Below are 15277 nucleotides of genomic sequence, written 5' to 3' on the forward strand. Positions count from 1 at the left end.
CAGCCTTAATGCTATCATCTTGTTCTGATTACTTTTCTGTAATGACTTACAGAGATGGAGCTGGTTTTGCTTTTTCATGACAAACATGATTACTGAATGCAAGATATTAAATTGTTAAAAGGAGCTTAGTGTTAAAAGAGATTTCCTGAGGTGAGCTCATTCAGGGTCCATGGTTTTATTTTATTTTTCAGGCCTGGCAGTTTCTTTGTGCTCCTTTGTCCTTTCTGCTTCCTGCTTGGCTGGAACTGAAGCTGGGATCCTGTGCCATGAGCCTTCATTGACAACTCCTGGGGATTTTTTTCCCCCTTCCTCCCCCATTATTTTATACCCCCCGTCCAACATGCTTAGCCTACGTTTTGCAGAGGCTGTCCTTCTTCTGGACCCCTGCAGTCACGGGCCCTAAATCCAGTTGGATTTCCTCCTGTTCCAATTGGGTTAGAAGCCCAAAAGGATCAGGAGGAAATGGACAGGTTAAAAGAATAATTAAAGAAAAAAAATGTTTTGTAAAATTATCTCGTATAAACAGGTAAGCTGGATGTTTATTGAACGCCTGACCCATCTGCAGTCTGTATGAATGTGGAGTCAATGACCGATTTAGGATTTTGGCACCCCTAGGCACTGTTGGTGCTGTCACCCCCTGCCACCCCCCTTTTCCCTTCTTCCACCCCCTGAGGTTGGAAAACAGGGAGCAGAAGGTCTAAAGCACGGTCCCCTAGTTTCCTATGGCAGCACAGGGGTAGGTCCTGTGACCACAAATAAAAAATTCTGAAGCAAATTGGCATACATTTCTGTCTTTTATATATTATATTATAAAAATTGTTTTACACTATAATTAATAATATGTATATTTTTATTGGGTGAACAAACATGATCTCAAGAATCAGTACAGGAAAAAGGTCTTAGAGATGGGGAGAGGAAGGGTGGAGGATCAAGAATGGGGTGAGGAGAAAGGTTGAGCAGAGTGAGAAGGAAAGGAAACCAGGGCTGGAGGGGATCAGAGAACGGGAAGATTAGGAATCTGGAATGGAGAAGAGGAGAGAGAAAGAGAAGCTCTTGGACTGAGGAGGAGGAGGGGGTTGCAAGATCTGGGAAGAAGGGAGAGGTAGGAAGGGAGGTTCCAGGATCAGATGGATAGAATCCAACATCAAGGAAGGGAGGATCTGAATTGCAGTGGGTGGGAAGGAGAGGAGGGAGGTGTGCCTCAATTTCTGATCCTGCTCATCCTTGCATCTCCTAACATCCTACCCAATATAACACACCCATGGCATGAATCAGTCCTCTCTCACACGCTTGAACACTGCCCCATATTCTTATTCCCCTCGCTCTCACACACAGACATCCCCCTCTCATCCTCCAGCCTCCCTTCCCACCCTCCAGTGAGCTCTACTCAGGCCCTCCTAATGTCCCCAAAGTGATCCCCCTTTGCTCTGTCTGTTGCAGGCTCTCTGGTTCCCTGCATGCTGCCTGGAGGGGATGAGCTGGATCAGGAGACAGCTGTTCCCTGCTGAGTGAGATTCAGCACAGCTGAACAGCAGCAAATCTTCAGTCAGCCTGCCCCCCCCCCCCCCCGATTTCTGCTGCTGCAGGCACAGGCCTAGTGTGGCTATTGAGAAATCCAAACAAGCGTGGAGTACTCTGTTCAGTCTTCCTTTCAGTCTCTGGGCCATTATTCCTTAATCCTCACGAGAGAGAGAAAAAGAGAGAATGGTTTTTTATTGATGTAATAATCCAAACTAGCAACTTCTTATCACCTCTACCCTTTCTGTTGACTGATCATGACTGTATGCTCATCGTGGAATTCAAGGAAACCATATTGTTTACGTTAACATTTTCAAAATTTTGGCATTCTTCAATGACACTTCCTGTGATTTTTGGACTTTTTCTGTGGCTTATTGTTTTCCTGATTTTTGCTTTTTTTCCCCCCTCGTATGCTGTAAATTCTACGATGGGAGCATTCAGCCATTTGCTAACCCATAACTTGAGCTTTTTACTTTTAAAACATGCTATTACTGCCAAATGCCACTGCCTTCAAATAATTTTTTTTGGAGAAGGCTTGGAAGCAAATGGATGCCAATCCTGCCTTGACTGAAAAGTCAAGGCAGGATTGGCATCACTTAAAAGGGCCCCGTGACTTCTCCTGATCCTTGTCCTTTTGTGGGGTAATTTTCAAAAAGACCGCATAAAAAAGTTAGCAAAAATGCACAAAAAATTTACAGCAGTTGTCCAAGTGGACTTACATGGCTTTGAAAATTATCCCATCAAATCCACCTGCATAAGTCACAAGGTTAAAATATCCACACAACTTTTCCATGAAAATGTACACCCACACTTTTGAAAGTCAAAGAGTATTACTCATTAAGTCCAAATCCCTTCCCATCCCTACCCCAGAACACCTCCACTCAGTCTGGGTAAACGTAGGTATGAACATGACCTAGGCACATACATTTACCCACATATTGGTTGGGCCATTTTGTAAAACACCATTTCTCTGTATAAAAGACTATTTTACCTATAGAAGGTCCCTTGAAAATTACCCTCCCTATAACTTTTCACAGCTTTGCCATGACACATCAGTGATTTTCATATCAATTTACTTTGACAAAATTACAGTTGCATGAATGACAAGTGATGTCTTAGACACAACAGTTTAAATTTCCAAAGGTCTACACAGCAGCCAAATATCTAAAATTGTAATGTAGACTTGAAAAGGACCAGTTAGACATCTAACAGATTTTCAAAGAACGAAGTTAAGCGTCTAAGTAGAAACAGATAACTAAATATAAACATCCAAAAAAGTGAATAGTTAAGAGGTGTGTGATTAAAATTTGACACACTGAGCTAATTCTACTTATGCTAGATGTTTAAAATTGTCCATGCATTTCTGCCCCAGGTGTTTAGTCATTTAACCAGGTACCCCACTTAAGCATTCAACCTGATACCCAGCTTGGTTTTTTTATTTCCAATATTGACCAAAAATTGATCTCATTTTATGTGTGCGAAAACTTAGTCACCCACTTAGGCACATAAATGCTCATCTTTGAAAATTAAATTCCTATATATTATATTTTCTATTAGTCTTTAACAGCATATTCATACATAGAAGCATCAAAAGCCCGTACCACTCTATTTCACATCAAATATGTAGATACAATTCTATGACATTATATTTCTTTTTTAAAAATATAATTTTATGTGTTAATTCCAGATACTCAGATTTGGAGTTTGTACAGCTTCTGATTTCTGTAATTCCTGACATGATTGGTTTTCCCACCCATGTGATGAAATACCGTATGTGTAAGATGGTCCTGGGAGCATCTGATCTCCTAGACAAAAACAACAAAAAAACATGCTCTCCTATCAGAAGAAAAGCAACTAGACTTGATTCAAATCATTATGATTTTGGATTATGTAATTACTAAAGTTCATCTTCTGCTAAACTGTAAGAGAAGATAGGACATTTTCCGCATCAAAGCTCTTCATCTACTGATAAAGAATCAAGGTAATCTGTGTCAGCATACAACAGAAATCCAGAAAACAGACTATCAGCCCAAGTTGGATCAGAAAACAGACCATTTTGGTCTGAGTAAAAGATTTCAAGCCACACTTCATCCTCTGGTTTTAGGTATATCACTGTGGATCCAGAAGCAACATCATGGTTTCCAGTGTTAGCATCAAATGTCTTTATGCGGTATTCACCATTATGTACTAGACCAATGGCGAGATGTTTGTTGGCTAGGGTGATATCATATGAAAAATAATAAATGCCTGGAATAGCACAAATAAACTTTCCAGTGGAGGGGTTGTAATGTTCTCCCTCATTAAAGAGGACCTTGTTGAATATGATTGGTAATCGTTCCTCTGGGTAGCTAGTGGTGATTCCAACAGAAAACGCAGATTTCAGCATTATCGTACCACACTTACAGATCCCAGGTAATCCCAGTTCACCTCGTTGCCCTTTATCTCCCTTGGGCCCACGACGTCCAAGGGTACCTATTCTTCCTTTGTCACCACTTGACCCTGAAGGCCCTTTTTTGCCAGTCTCTCCTTGATCTCCTTTCTCTCCAGTTGCTCCTACTGGTCCTGTCTTACCTTTTAAACCTTTAAAGACATTTTAAAACAATTTGTTAATATAAATTATTACATTCTATTATATATTAATTAAAAATATGAGGCCAGATGTACTAAAGATTTTTTTCTCCTTTGGAGCTGAAACACTAAGCAGTGCTAACAATCATGCAATTAACAATGTAGCACAGGTGAAAACTCATTCTAAATCGCTCAGTTTTGACTGCATTTATTTTAGATGCAGCCTGTGATGCTGAGCGGCCAGGACTAGCCAGAGAATAGACTCCAGGCTGGACTCTGGCAAAATCTTTATAAGCTTCTTTATTGGTGAACAATAATAAACAAAACAATTTAACTAGTTTGTGCATTTCAACAAAATAATAACTTACAGTTCATTTTTTCGAGGCTTCCATCTCTCTCTGGGGCCTCCCTCATCCCTCAGGCCCTGGCCTCTTATCCCTGCTTGCAGTGATCCACCCTAGCCCAGAATCCCTTGCTGGGTTGGGAGTTAAGAAGTTGTTTTGAGGGAGTTTCTTACATGTTCCCTGATATACCCTCCCCTTCAGCTCGGCCTTCTCAGTCTGGGCATCCATCCATGCTGGGCTGCTTCCCGGCTCTTCCTTACCGATGACCCACTCTTGGGTGAGCTGCCCTGATTCCCTGTGAGCAGGGGTGGATTGTGGGAAAATAGTGGCCCAGGGGATTTTTCTCCATACTGGCATATGGATATCCAATTACATATACAATATAATTTACATATATAATTTACATATATATGTACACACCCCTATATTTTGGCATGGTCCTCCCGTATCAACATAGTACTATTTGCCAACACTCAAAGAATAACAACCCCACTTATGAAAAAGAATACCACAAATATTACACCAGAATCTAAAATATCAATACACCTCCTATCAGGAAAACAGAACAGGCCAAGCTACTATAGATTCCTACAGAGAAACCACATGCTAAACAAATGCTTCATCTCAGTCTTTGCATGCAGAACACAAACTCTCACCAAATACAGAATAAAGCCACATAAAGTATAAATAGAAATGTGCAGACAAAAACTAAACTGTAAAACGAATCACGCCAGACTCTATATAGTGCAACAATGGAAAAACAAAAATGTCACCATTCCTCATGAAACAATCAATAAAATCAAGATATATAAATCATGAATCATAATTATAAAATCATACTAATAAAATAATTTCAAAACAGCTGATGAATAGAATATCCAATAATTAAAGAGTCAAGCAAATTTTGAAACCTTTACCAAACACCAATAAAATATTTCAAATAGCAGACACAGCACATACTACCCAATAATTAAAATGGTAGTCAATCAAGAAAAATGAACTTAAAAGGCCTCCTTTACTTATCCTCTCCAGCAGTTCTCCTACTCCTTTCCCTTGCAGGCCACACCAGAAGCAGCAGTAGCTGCTGAAGCTGTCCTCACGGTCCTCTTCCTTAGGGACCACAACCAGTCTCTTCTCTCTCTCTCTCTCACACACATACACACACCAGTCATACCCTCAAGACCAGTTTCTGTCTCTCACACACCAATCATCTCCCCAACCAGTCTCTCTCTCTCTCACACAAGCACACACATACCAGTCATTTCACTTCGTCTGCCCCCGCCGGCCTTGATTTTAATTTCTTCAGCCCCCGCCAGTTTGGTCTCTGGCGGGGGCTGGCTGGGCGGCGCCCATCTTCATTTTTTTGGCCCCCGCCAGCTTGGTCTCTGGTGGGGGCTGGCTGGGAGGCACCCATCTTCTTTTCATTGGCCTCCGCCGGCCTCAATTTTAATTTCTTCAGACCCCGCCAGTTTGGTCTCCAGCTGGGGCTGACTGGGAGGTGCCCATCTTCTTTTCTTCGGCCTCAATTTTAATTTCTTCGGCCCCCGCCGGCTTGGCCACTGGCAGGGGCTGGCTGGGAGGTGTTGAGGCTGAGGCTGGGCTGAGGAAGATACTCCAGTGCAGGCTGCAAGAGACCATTAGCCACGAGGTCGAGACCATGTGACCAGCTAGACCGGCCCACCGGGGGAAGCCCGATCCCCCGATAGGCCAATCCTCCCCTGCCTGTGAGCTAGATTCACAGGGCCCTAAATTGGGGACAATCGAGTTCCAGGGAAACTGGGTATGGGAACTCAGGAAGGATTCTCGCTTCCATAATAGCTTGACCTGCTGGGTCATCAGGACCTTTCTGGTTGGGTATTCCTGTTTGTCCCCATGTACACAGGTGTCTCTTTTCTCTTGTGATTGATGCACTCTTTTTGGAGGAGGTCCTCACAAATGAGACTCTTTCCAGACCCTACATCCACCCATGCTTGGGTGGGCACTTCGTTCAGTTTCATCTGAATCATGAACATCTTACGATGCTTATGAGAAACATCCACTAAGCTTCAGTTTTGCAATTTTGCAAATGTTTGCCCAGTCTTGTTCCCATTTGTCGTTCTCATTCTGGGATTCTGCTATTGCTGCCTGCTTTTTATGTACTGTTCCTCTAGCTTGCATTTGCACTCCATGTTGTCTGACCATGGACACTCTTCAACGTTATGGTCCACTGCCTTACAAAAAGAGCATGCCCACTGGGTGGGTTTGCCTTTGCCTTTAGTCGTTCCCTTTGAGAGCTCTTTATTTTTAGCCTTTACAAATAGTTTCATCCTGGGGTGAATCCCTTGAGGTACCTTTCTTCTTACGGGCTGAGGATTTTTCCTGCTTTATAGTTTTTCCTTTATTCCCAGACACTTTATATTCTAGTATTGGCTGGGTCACTAAGCTGATGTCCATAACTTCAGGTCCCTCAAATTGGCAGTCCCTTGCCAAACTGTTGCGCCCGTCGGTCGCAGACGGCTGCGACCTATGTTGCTCACCTCCTTTTTTCCCTGCACCAGTAATTCTTGGACAATTGGCGACCTCTGATGCTGCATGCTGCTCTCCTCAGCGTTCCTGGGACGGCGTGGGCACTCCCGTCCGCCATCTTGAATCAGGGATTACCTAGATTACATGCGCGCATGCCAGGCCCCATCTTACACACCGTCATGGAGGGAACCTCGGGGGCATCCCCTCCGCATGATGCCATCTGCGTGCATGTATTTGAGCCAGCTGGTCTGAGCTACCTACGAGTTAGCAAGGACTTCCTTCTGCTGAATTCCACTCCTTCGGAGACGTTTTACTTCGCTACGCTGAACTCGTTCCTGACCCAGAGACTCGAATGCTTTAGGTACCTGCTCCTCGGGGGCCTTGTCACGTTCTGGCTATCTGCTCCTCGGAGGGCCTTCCTGCCTGGAGTCTCTTTTCATCCACTCTGGGCTTTGTCTGGTTCATCCTTGTGACTTTGCTACCATAAGCTGACGGAACCTCCAGTGTACCCCGTGCCTCGGGCCACTACCGTGTTCACCTCAGCAACCTGCCTTGCAAACTTCAGAGTGAGTACTCTGCTGACCTCCTGCTCTACTCTCAACATTCTCCTGTGATTCTCAGCATACCCCGCACTGCGGACCACTACCGGATCAATACAGAGAAGTTCCATCGAAGGAGGGATTCCCCGGTGTACCCCATTCCGTGGACCACTACCAGGGATATCATCATTGAGCTACCCCATTCCTCTGGACTGTGCCTCTCTCTTCCCACTTGGTGGGTTTTTCTACATTCAGGTACAATAAAGTTTCTTTGCTGTTGTGTCCATCTCAGCTGAGGCCACGCCTATTGGGGTGAGTCCCCACAGGGCTCCTCTCTGTGGGTGGAGTCAGCTCTTACCCCGATCCATGGTCTACAAACATACCAGATTATAACACAAATGACCTCTGTGACCACAGTTATAGCACACAGAAGAGACTGTGGCCTGACTTATGGGTACAGAAGACAAGCTTTACACCTCTGAGGAATGCTGCTGGGGACCTCCCCACTCTCTGTGCTTTGCCAGGGAGTTTGTGTGGGGCTGCCTTTTGTATCCCCCTTACCCTGTCAGTCATTAATTGTGCCTGGTGGAAAGCATCCACCACTTCTAGAGCTCTTTCTACATAAGCTCTGTGTGTCAGCAGACCCAATTCCTCATGGTCCAGTCAAGCCTGTCTAAGAATTGTTCTAAAGCATCTGTTGGTCTACTTCGAGGCCAGTTTTTGCCTCCAGCTGTAACCACTTCCAGCCGGTATCCTTCAGGTGATGAAACAGGTTTCAGGGGCTCTCCCTGGGCAACAGCCCAGGGCTCTCCCTGGGCTGTTGCCGGAACTGCTGCTGTTATGTTTCCGAGTTGTACCCAGCTCTCTCCAGGATAGCAGCCTTGACTTCCGCATAGGTAGCCCACCCATCCAGGCTGGTTGCTTGGAAAGCCACTTGATTCCTGCCTGTGAGCAAGTTAGCCTAGTATGGAGTCCAACTGACTTCGGGCCAAGCTGACAAATGGGCGGTCCTCTCAAAGATTTTAAGGAAAACTTCCAGGCCCTCATCTGGCTTCATTTTAAACAGAATGTGAGGTAACAGATTCATCTGGGTATCCTGGTCCCAGCAGTCTGCATGGCCTGTGCTACTTGTGTTTTGCTGTGGCTGTGGGCTCCTACGGGTGCTCCCTGCTTAGGCAAGAGATTCCACTTCTCATACCATGTGTGATGCCGACTGGTCAAGACTAGCCAGAGAACAGACTCCAGGCTGGTCTCTGGCAAAATCTTTATAAGCTTCTTTATTTAGCTGGTTTCTGCAGTTCAACAAAATAATGGTAACTTACAGTGTGTTTTCTTAAGGCTTTCATCTCTCTCTAGGGCCTCCCTCATCCCTCGGGCCCTGGCTTCTTATACCTGCTTGCAGTGATCCACCATAGCCCAGAATCCCCTTCTGGGATGAGAGTTCAGGAGGACTGGTACAGATATCTGTAGCCATCCTGAGGGAGTTTCTTATATGCTCCCTCACACAGCCAACTATGAATATTATGTAAAGAGAGAAATAAGATTAATCATTATCTTCCTGTATACAAAGGAGTATTAACTGGTGCTTAATTTACTGTGGCCTGGTTACTGTCACAGGAGAGACTTGTGTTATGCCTCCTTGAGTGCATCCAGTCCACCCAGGGGTTAGCCCTCCTGGATCAAGGTAGCCCCTTCCTCCAAGATAGTATCCCACCATTCAAGGCACTCTCCTCCTCCAAAGAAGGCTCCCCTGAGATCAAAGTACCACCCTCTTCCACAAAAAGCCACTCCCGAAATGAAAAGCTTCCTCCTTTTCTGGGTTTCCCTTTGGATTGACTGCCCAAGCCAGAAAGAGGAGAACCTTATACAGCTTCTGGATCCACAATAAGGTTCCATATCTCAGTTCAGTTCACTTGCAAAATACTTCAAACTCCCACCTAAATTCTGGCCAGAATAATAATATAAGTTCTCAGTTGAGTCTCACGTGAGTTCTGTTTTCTTTTCTTTAGACAATTTGCTCCACTGTGTGCTTGATAAAGCCGATGCAGATGCTTGAAATCCTGTGCTCAGTACAGCTGCAGCATCCAGTTACTTCAGGAGATTGGAAATCTCGGTTCTCAGAAAAAATAATAAATTCCCCTCCTACTCTATATAAAATCGTGACAAATCCTCTGAATTTCCCTGTAACTAAGTCAGCCTGATATTCAATGTATACAGATTTTATTCTAAATACTGTCCTTCTAGCTATAAATGAAACAAAAGGTCAGAAAATACTTGAAACAACTCTTTTCCCTCACTACAAAATAACAAACACTCAGCACTGCTATATAATTACTATTCTACAGACTATGGCTATGATTTCCTTTGTGGTAGTAGCCATATGGTTGAGGTAAGAACCTCACCTCAATTGTTATGATCTTCTGTCTTTGTCTCGCTCTGCCTGTCTGATGGTACACAAAAGGCAACCTTCCTTTTATACAAAATTTAAAAAAAAGTTAATTAGCAATATATCCCCTGCTCCTCATTGGCTCTGGTCTGGGATTTCACCCCAAGTTCTGATTCCAAGAACTACCATAGGTCCAGTCAACTCAAAATTTTCCTTCTGCATAAATATCCATTAAACACTAGCGATTGTAGCCAGGTCCACTTGATGTCACTGCATTTCAGGGGATAATACCACTGGCTTCCAGCCATGCCCCCCCCCCCCCCCCCACCCCTTGTAATGGAGCCAGAAGGTAATTTAACATTTGCTTACGTGAGAAGGACTTCTGCAGGCTCCAAAGGAAAGAATTTGCATTGGCCCCTCTCTGCCTGGACCAACAAAAGATACTGCCAAGTAATTCACATGTCACCATTTGCCTTTATATTTTTTGTAATTCAAACAGAGAGTGAAAAGGAGCTCCCCCCTTTGCAATTTAATTCACCTTTGCTAGTCAGAGCAAGAACAACATTTTACGCTTCTGGCTTACATTTACATCCTCCTCCTACTATAAACACACTAGCAGTACACACACTTTAGACATGCATGCAAACTTACATATAACCTACAGCATGACTCAAACGATTGCCTGGATGTTATACATGCAAAAGCATGCAGTCACTGCAGGTGCCCATTACTATTAGAAGCACATGCAAGACTTCATCAAAATCATACAGTGCAGTACTAGATAACATTATTATATACTCTCTAGCACATTGCTTCTCAAACTTTATTTCACAGCACACTTTCATGTTTAATTCTTGCAGCACACCAAACAAATTTCCCACAATCCTCTTCCCGTTGCATAATCCTGTTTCACCCTCCTTTCCTGACCTTTGCTCTCTCTCACCATCTACTCTGCACAATCTTTTCACAATCCTTCTGATTCTCTTTCTTCCTGCTCCGTGTGACCCTTTTACCTCTCCCACCTGATCCTGGCTTTCACCTCTTCCCTGCATGGTCTTTTCTTACAATACCCCTTATGTGATCTCTTTCATCCCCCTACCAGTGTTGCCAACTGTCCGGATTTTCTCCAGACGGTATGGATATTAGAAGGCCTATCCAGAAATCAGGAGGAGGGCTAAAATGTCCAGAAAATGTCTAGATTTTTGCCTTCCAGGTGCAGATGCAGCCCATCTCTATCACACCTGTCATCTTAGTTGTTTGCAAGTACTGATCCTCTAGTGGTGCCTTTATCTAATGCTGCCATAGCTGCATGGTGTCTCTCTTGCAGCACACGATACAATTCAAACATCAGCTGTTTGAACTGTGCAGGACTCCATAGCCCGCGTGGTTCAATCAGCTGACATTGAACTATGCCCCAAGAGGAGCCTCAGAGTACAGGTAGTAACAATGGCTGGATCCTCCTGGCCAAAGAGAGGAGCCAAAACAGCAGTGACCAGGCCCTAGTGGCCAAAGAAAGGAGGTTTCAAAATCTGGACCCTCTTGGCTGACAAGAGAAGGCAGAGAAACTGTGACTGGGTCCTCTAGACAAAAGAGAGAAGCTGGAGGCTGCAGCAGTAGCTGGCCTCTCCCAGCTGAACAAAGGAGACTAAGCATCAGTGGTGGGCCATGGAGCCAAACAAGAGAGCAGCGTCAGCCCCAGAAATGGAAGCAGGTCTTCCATTTCCACGTGGGCCAATGGAGGAGGCTGCCTCCTACCAGCTACCAGCACGTTTTAGGGGGAAAGAGTGAGTGTGTGAGGGGACGGAAAAGAGAGCATGTGTGTGTGTGTAAGGAGGGAAAAAAGCGGGTGAGTGTGTGTGAATATGTATAGGGAGAGAGACAGAGAGCATGTGTGTGTGAGTATATGGGAGAGAGATAGCATGTGTGTGTATATATGGGGAGAGCGAGCATGAATGTATTTGTGTATATGGGGGGGGGGGAGAGAGCATGTGTGTGTGTGTGGGAGAGAGATAACATGTGTTTATAAGGTGAAGAGAAAGCATGAATGTGTGTGTGTATGGGGAGAAAGAGCATGTGTTTGTATGGGGGGACAGAGCATGCATGTGTGTGTATGGGGGACAGAGAGCATATATGTGTATGTGTATATGGGGGAGAGAGCATGCGTCTATGAGGAGAATACGCATGCTCTCTCCCCCATGTGTGGGTATATATAGGGGGAGAGAGAGCACAGAGATAGTTTCACTTAGCCCACTAATTAAATCCAGCTCCATTCTGGTTCCACCACCAACTCTGGGTTCTCGCAACAGATTTCTAACAAAACTAAATGACTGCAACATTCCTTTCTTCTAGCATAGCAAGACTTTCTCAGGGCCTAACTGTACTGTCTTCATTCAGAGATCGCAACTTGGATCTGGGTGCTATTCATTGCTGCATTCTAGACTAGCAAACTGAAGAGTCTTTCTACAAGCTCTTGAGCAGAGCTTCCCAAACCTGTCTTATGGGGGGGGGGGGGGGGCTTATCAGCCAATTGATTTCTCAGAATATCCACAATGAATGTGCATGGTTATTGATACAATTTATTTTTGCTTATTTTCAGTTTAACTTGCTGTATACCTCCTTGGGTGAGTATTTTGAAAAAGACATTAATAAAATATATGTGGGGAACCCTTGATCCCCCACTAGATGGCCATAGATCCCTGCACTGGTAGGTGATAGGTGATGGGACAGACCATTTCTAATAGCACCTCCTCCGAGGCTGTCTGTATTGGTTCAGTCCTTGTCCTGCGGGGGTGGGGTGTCGGAGCCTTAATGTGTGTGGTCAATTGAGTTTGAATTTTGTTGCAAGAGGAGGTTTTTTTGCTCCTGCACTAGGTTTGGTTGGGTGACTGCCCAGTTCCAGTGCACCGCTTGTTGGTAGGGGATATCCCTTCCTTGAAATAGAAAGGACTGCAGCTAGAAGTTCTTTCTCAAATTTGGTTGAGCCCAGGTGAATCCTGTTCCTGCTGGTGAGGGGACTACAATAATTCCTCATCCAGAGGCGAAGTTTCGGATTTTTGTGCAAAGTTCCATTTTTAGTGAGGGGATTTTTGTACCACCCCTCCTCACTGTGTGACTGGGCTACAAAATCCCTGCTGGTAGCCAGAAAAAGGATCTTATTGCTTAAGAGGTCAACTACAGAAAAGAAGAGTTTCAAGATTGAATTGGAGAGCCCAACCAGTTCTCCACCCTGGGGAAAGCAGGATACAAGCTAGGAACATCTGGGACTCTGTTGGACTACAGGTACAAAAGATTTGGGGATTTAGGGGAGCCCTGCAATAGGTTTTCCCTTCCCAGCTTGGACCCTTGAACCCCAAACAAGTAAAAGGGGTGAGTTGCTCTCAGAGAGTAGTGAAAAGGACACCTGCACAGCATGAAGAAGAGAGAGCTTCCTCTGTATGATTCAGCTTGAACACAGATGTAAAGTAAAACAAGTAACACATCAATTGGACATTTATTTAATTTCTGCAAATCAAAGTAAAGTTTCTTTTTGAACACCCATATCATGTCCTGCCCATTTATCCACTACTATCACCACCAAAGTGGACAGTAACACACCTCAGAGAGGATTATTGTTCACTGCCTGCGCCTGAAATGTTAAGCCTTTTCCCCACAGAAAAAATCCACTCCTTGAAACTTAGTAAATTTGGAGAAGTGACAAAAGAAGATAGCTAGGTCATGAGGAGAAGGGACAATTACCTTGTTGCAGCTGACCAAGCCCGGGGTTAAGAGATTCTTGCCCCTACGGAGCCTGAATTCATCTTCAGCTGCTATTTTCCTGTGCCGAGGACGCCGGAGGGGCGTGTACCAGGGGCGAACCCGGAAGTCAAGCTATTTAAGAGAACTTACTGCGGCGTCTCTCCAGGTCGTAAGGAGAAGGGACAATTACCTTGTTGCAGCTGACCAAGCCCAGGGGTAAGAGATTCTTGCCCCTACAGAGCCTGAATTCATCTTCAGCTGCTATTTTCCTGTGCCGAGGACGCCGGAGGGGCGTGTACTAGGGGCGAACCTGGAAGTCAAGCTATTTAAGAGAACTTACTGCGGTGCGCAGCCGACGCCGGCGCGCTGCTTAAGCCGCGCGCAGTTGAACAGGGCTTTGCCAGGCTTCGCCAGGCTTCGCTGGGATTTCGCCACATCTGCTATCTTAGAAATTTCCTGTTTTTTCTTATACCTTTTTGATTGTCTACGGGATAAAAGATACCTGATACGACAGACACCCTCAGGTAGGACTGAAATTAATCTTAAATCTCCTCATGGCCTCATAAGTGGACTCTTCAATTTAGATATACATTGAACCATCGTAACACAGGTTTTGTCTTTGATTAGTTTTTTTGCCCCTTTTTAAAATGCCACACACTAAAAGGAAGGCAAAATTAAAGCCTTCAAGTGATGTGGCTGTAGTTACTTAGGACAAAAAACGGTTTTGGAATGGTTGGACCCACAGAATACCCCGTTAGGGCTAGCCGCTGGGGGATTAGCACTGGAACGGAGTGCCTCCTCCCTGGTTACTGAAATATCATTGAGCCCAGGGGTGCCGGCTCCTCCATCACCACCTGGGAAAGAGGGGGGGTTTTCTCCAGTAAACCCGAGTGGTTTATCAGAGGAAAATGTGAGCTCTGTGGATTCTCGAGTGGAATTGGAAAAAGGAAGTGAAAAATCATCCCCCAAAGAACTGAAACAACAGGATGTGATCTTGATGGGAATGCTGGAAAACTTCACCCCTACTCTGAGAGAATCTAGTACACCAGGAAATATTGACCCTACTAGCAGTAATAAAGATAATATTGAAGTGATAATTAAAATGGACAGTTTACCAAAAAAATCTGTAAACGTGACATTGGAGAGTTTATGGAATTATATGGAAAAATTAGATGCCTCAATAAGTAAACTGACGGAAGTAGTTATAAAAACCTCTAACTCATTAGTACAACAAACAACAGAATTGGGAAAACAAAGAGAAGATGTAAATATACTGGATAAAAGGGTACTTCGGATTGAAAAAATCCAATGTCATCAGATGGTAAAGGAGAATGAAATAGATAAAAGATTAGAAATTTTAGAAAATGCAGTAAGATCTTTAAATTTAAGAATTAATAATTTCCCAGTGATAAGAAAAATGGATCCCATTGAGTTGTTTAGGGCCTACTTAAGTCAAGTTTTAAAGGTTCCTGAAAAATGTATGCCAGTAATTGTTAAAGCTTTTTACTTAGGTGTAAAAAAAAAGAATCTGATGTAGAACATCTAACAAAGAATGGTGAAGGGATAGAAATTGGGGAAAATTCCATAGAATTATCAGACCTTCTACAAAAATCACAGGAGGAAATTGATATAAAAACAAGGGAAACTTTATTAGTGCAATTTGCTTTTGCTACAGATAGGGA

The 15277-nt window shown here is 44.2% G+C and overlaps 1 protein-coding gene across 1 annotated transcript in view; it reads right to left on the minus strand.

Moving 5' to 3' along the window:
* Positions 1–2574: 2574 nt before the first annotated feature.
* Positions 2575–15277, minus strand: part of C1QTNF7 (C1q and TNF related 7) — a 118813-nt gene continuing 106110 nt past the window's right edge. The window contains exon 3 of the mRNA XM_029590767.1: positions 2575–4098. Coding sequence (XP_029446627.1) covers positions 3467–4098 — 632 coding nt within the window. The 3' untranslated portion in view covers positions 2575–3466. The remainder of the gene's footprint in view (positions 4099–15277) is intronic.

The sequence above is a fragment of the Rhinatrema bivittatum genome, chromosome 1, assembly GCF_901001135.1.
Source record: "Rhinatrema bivittatum chromosome 1, aRhiBiv1.1, whole genome shotgun sequence".
NCBI lineage: Eukaryota > Metazoa > Chordata > Amphibia > Gymnophiona > Rhinatrematidae > Rhinatrema > Rhinatrema bivittatum.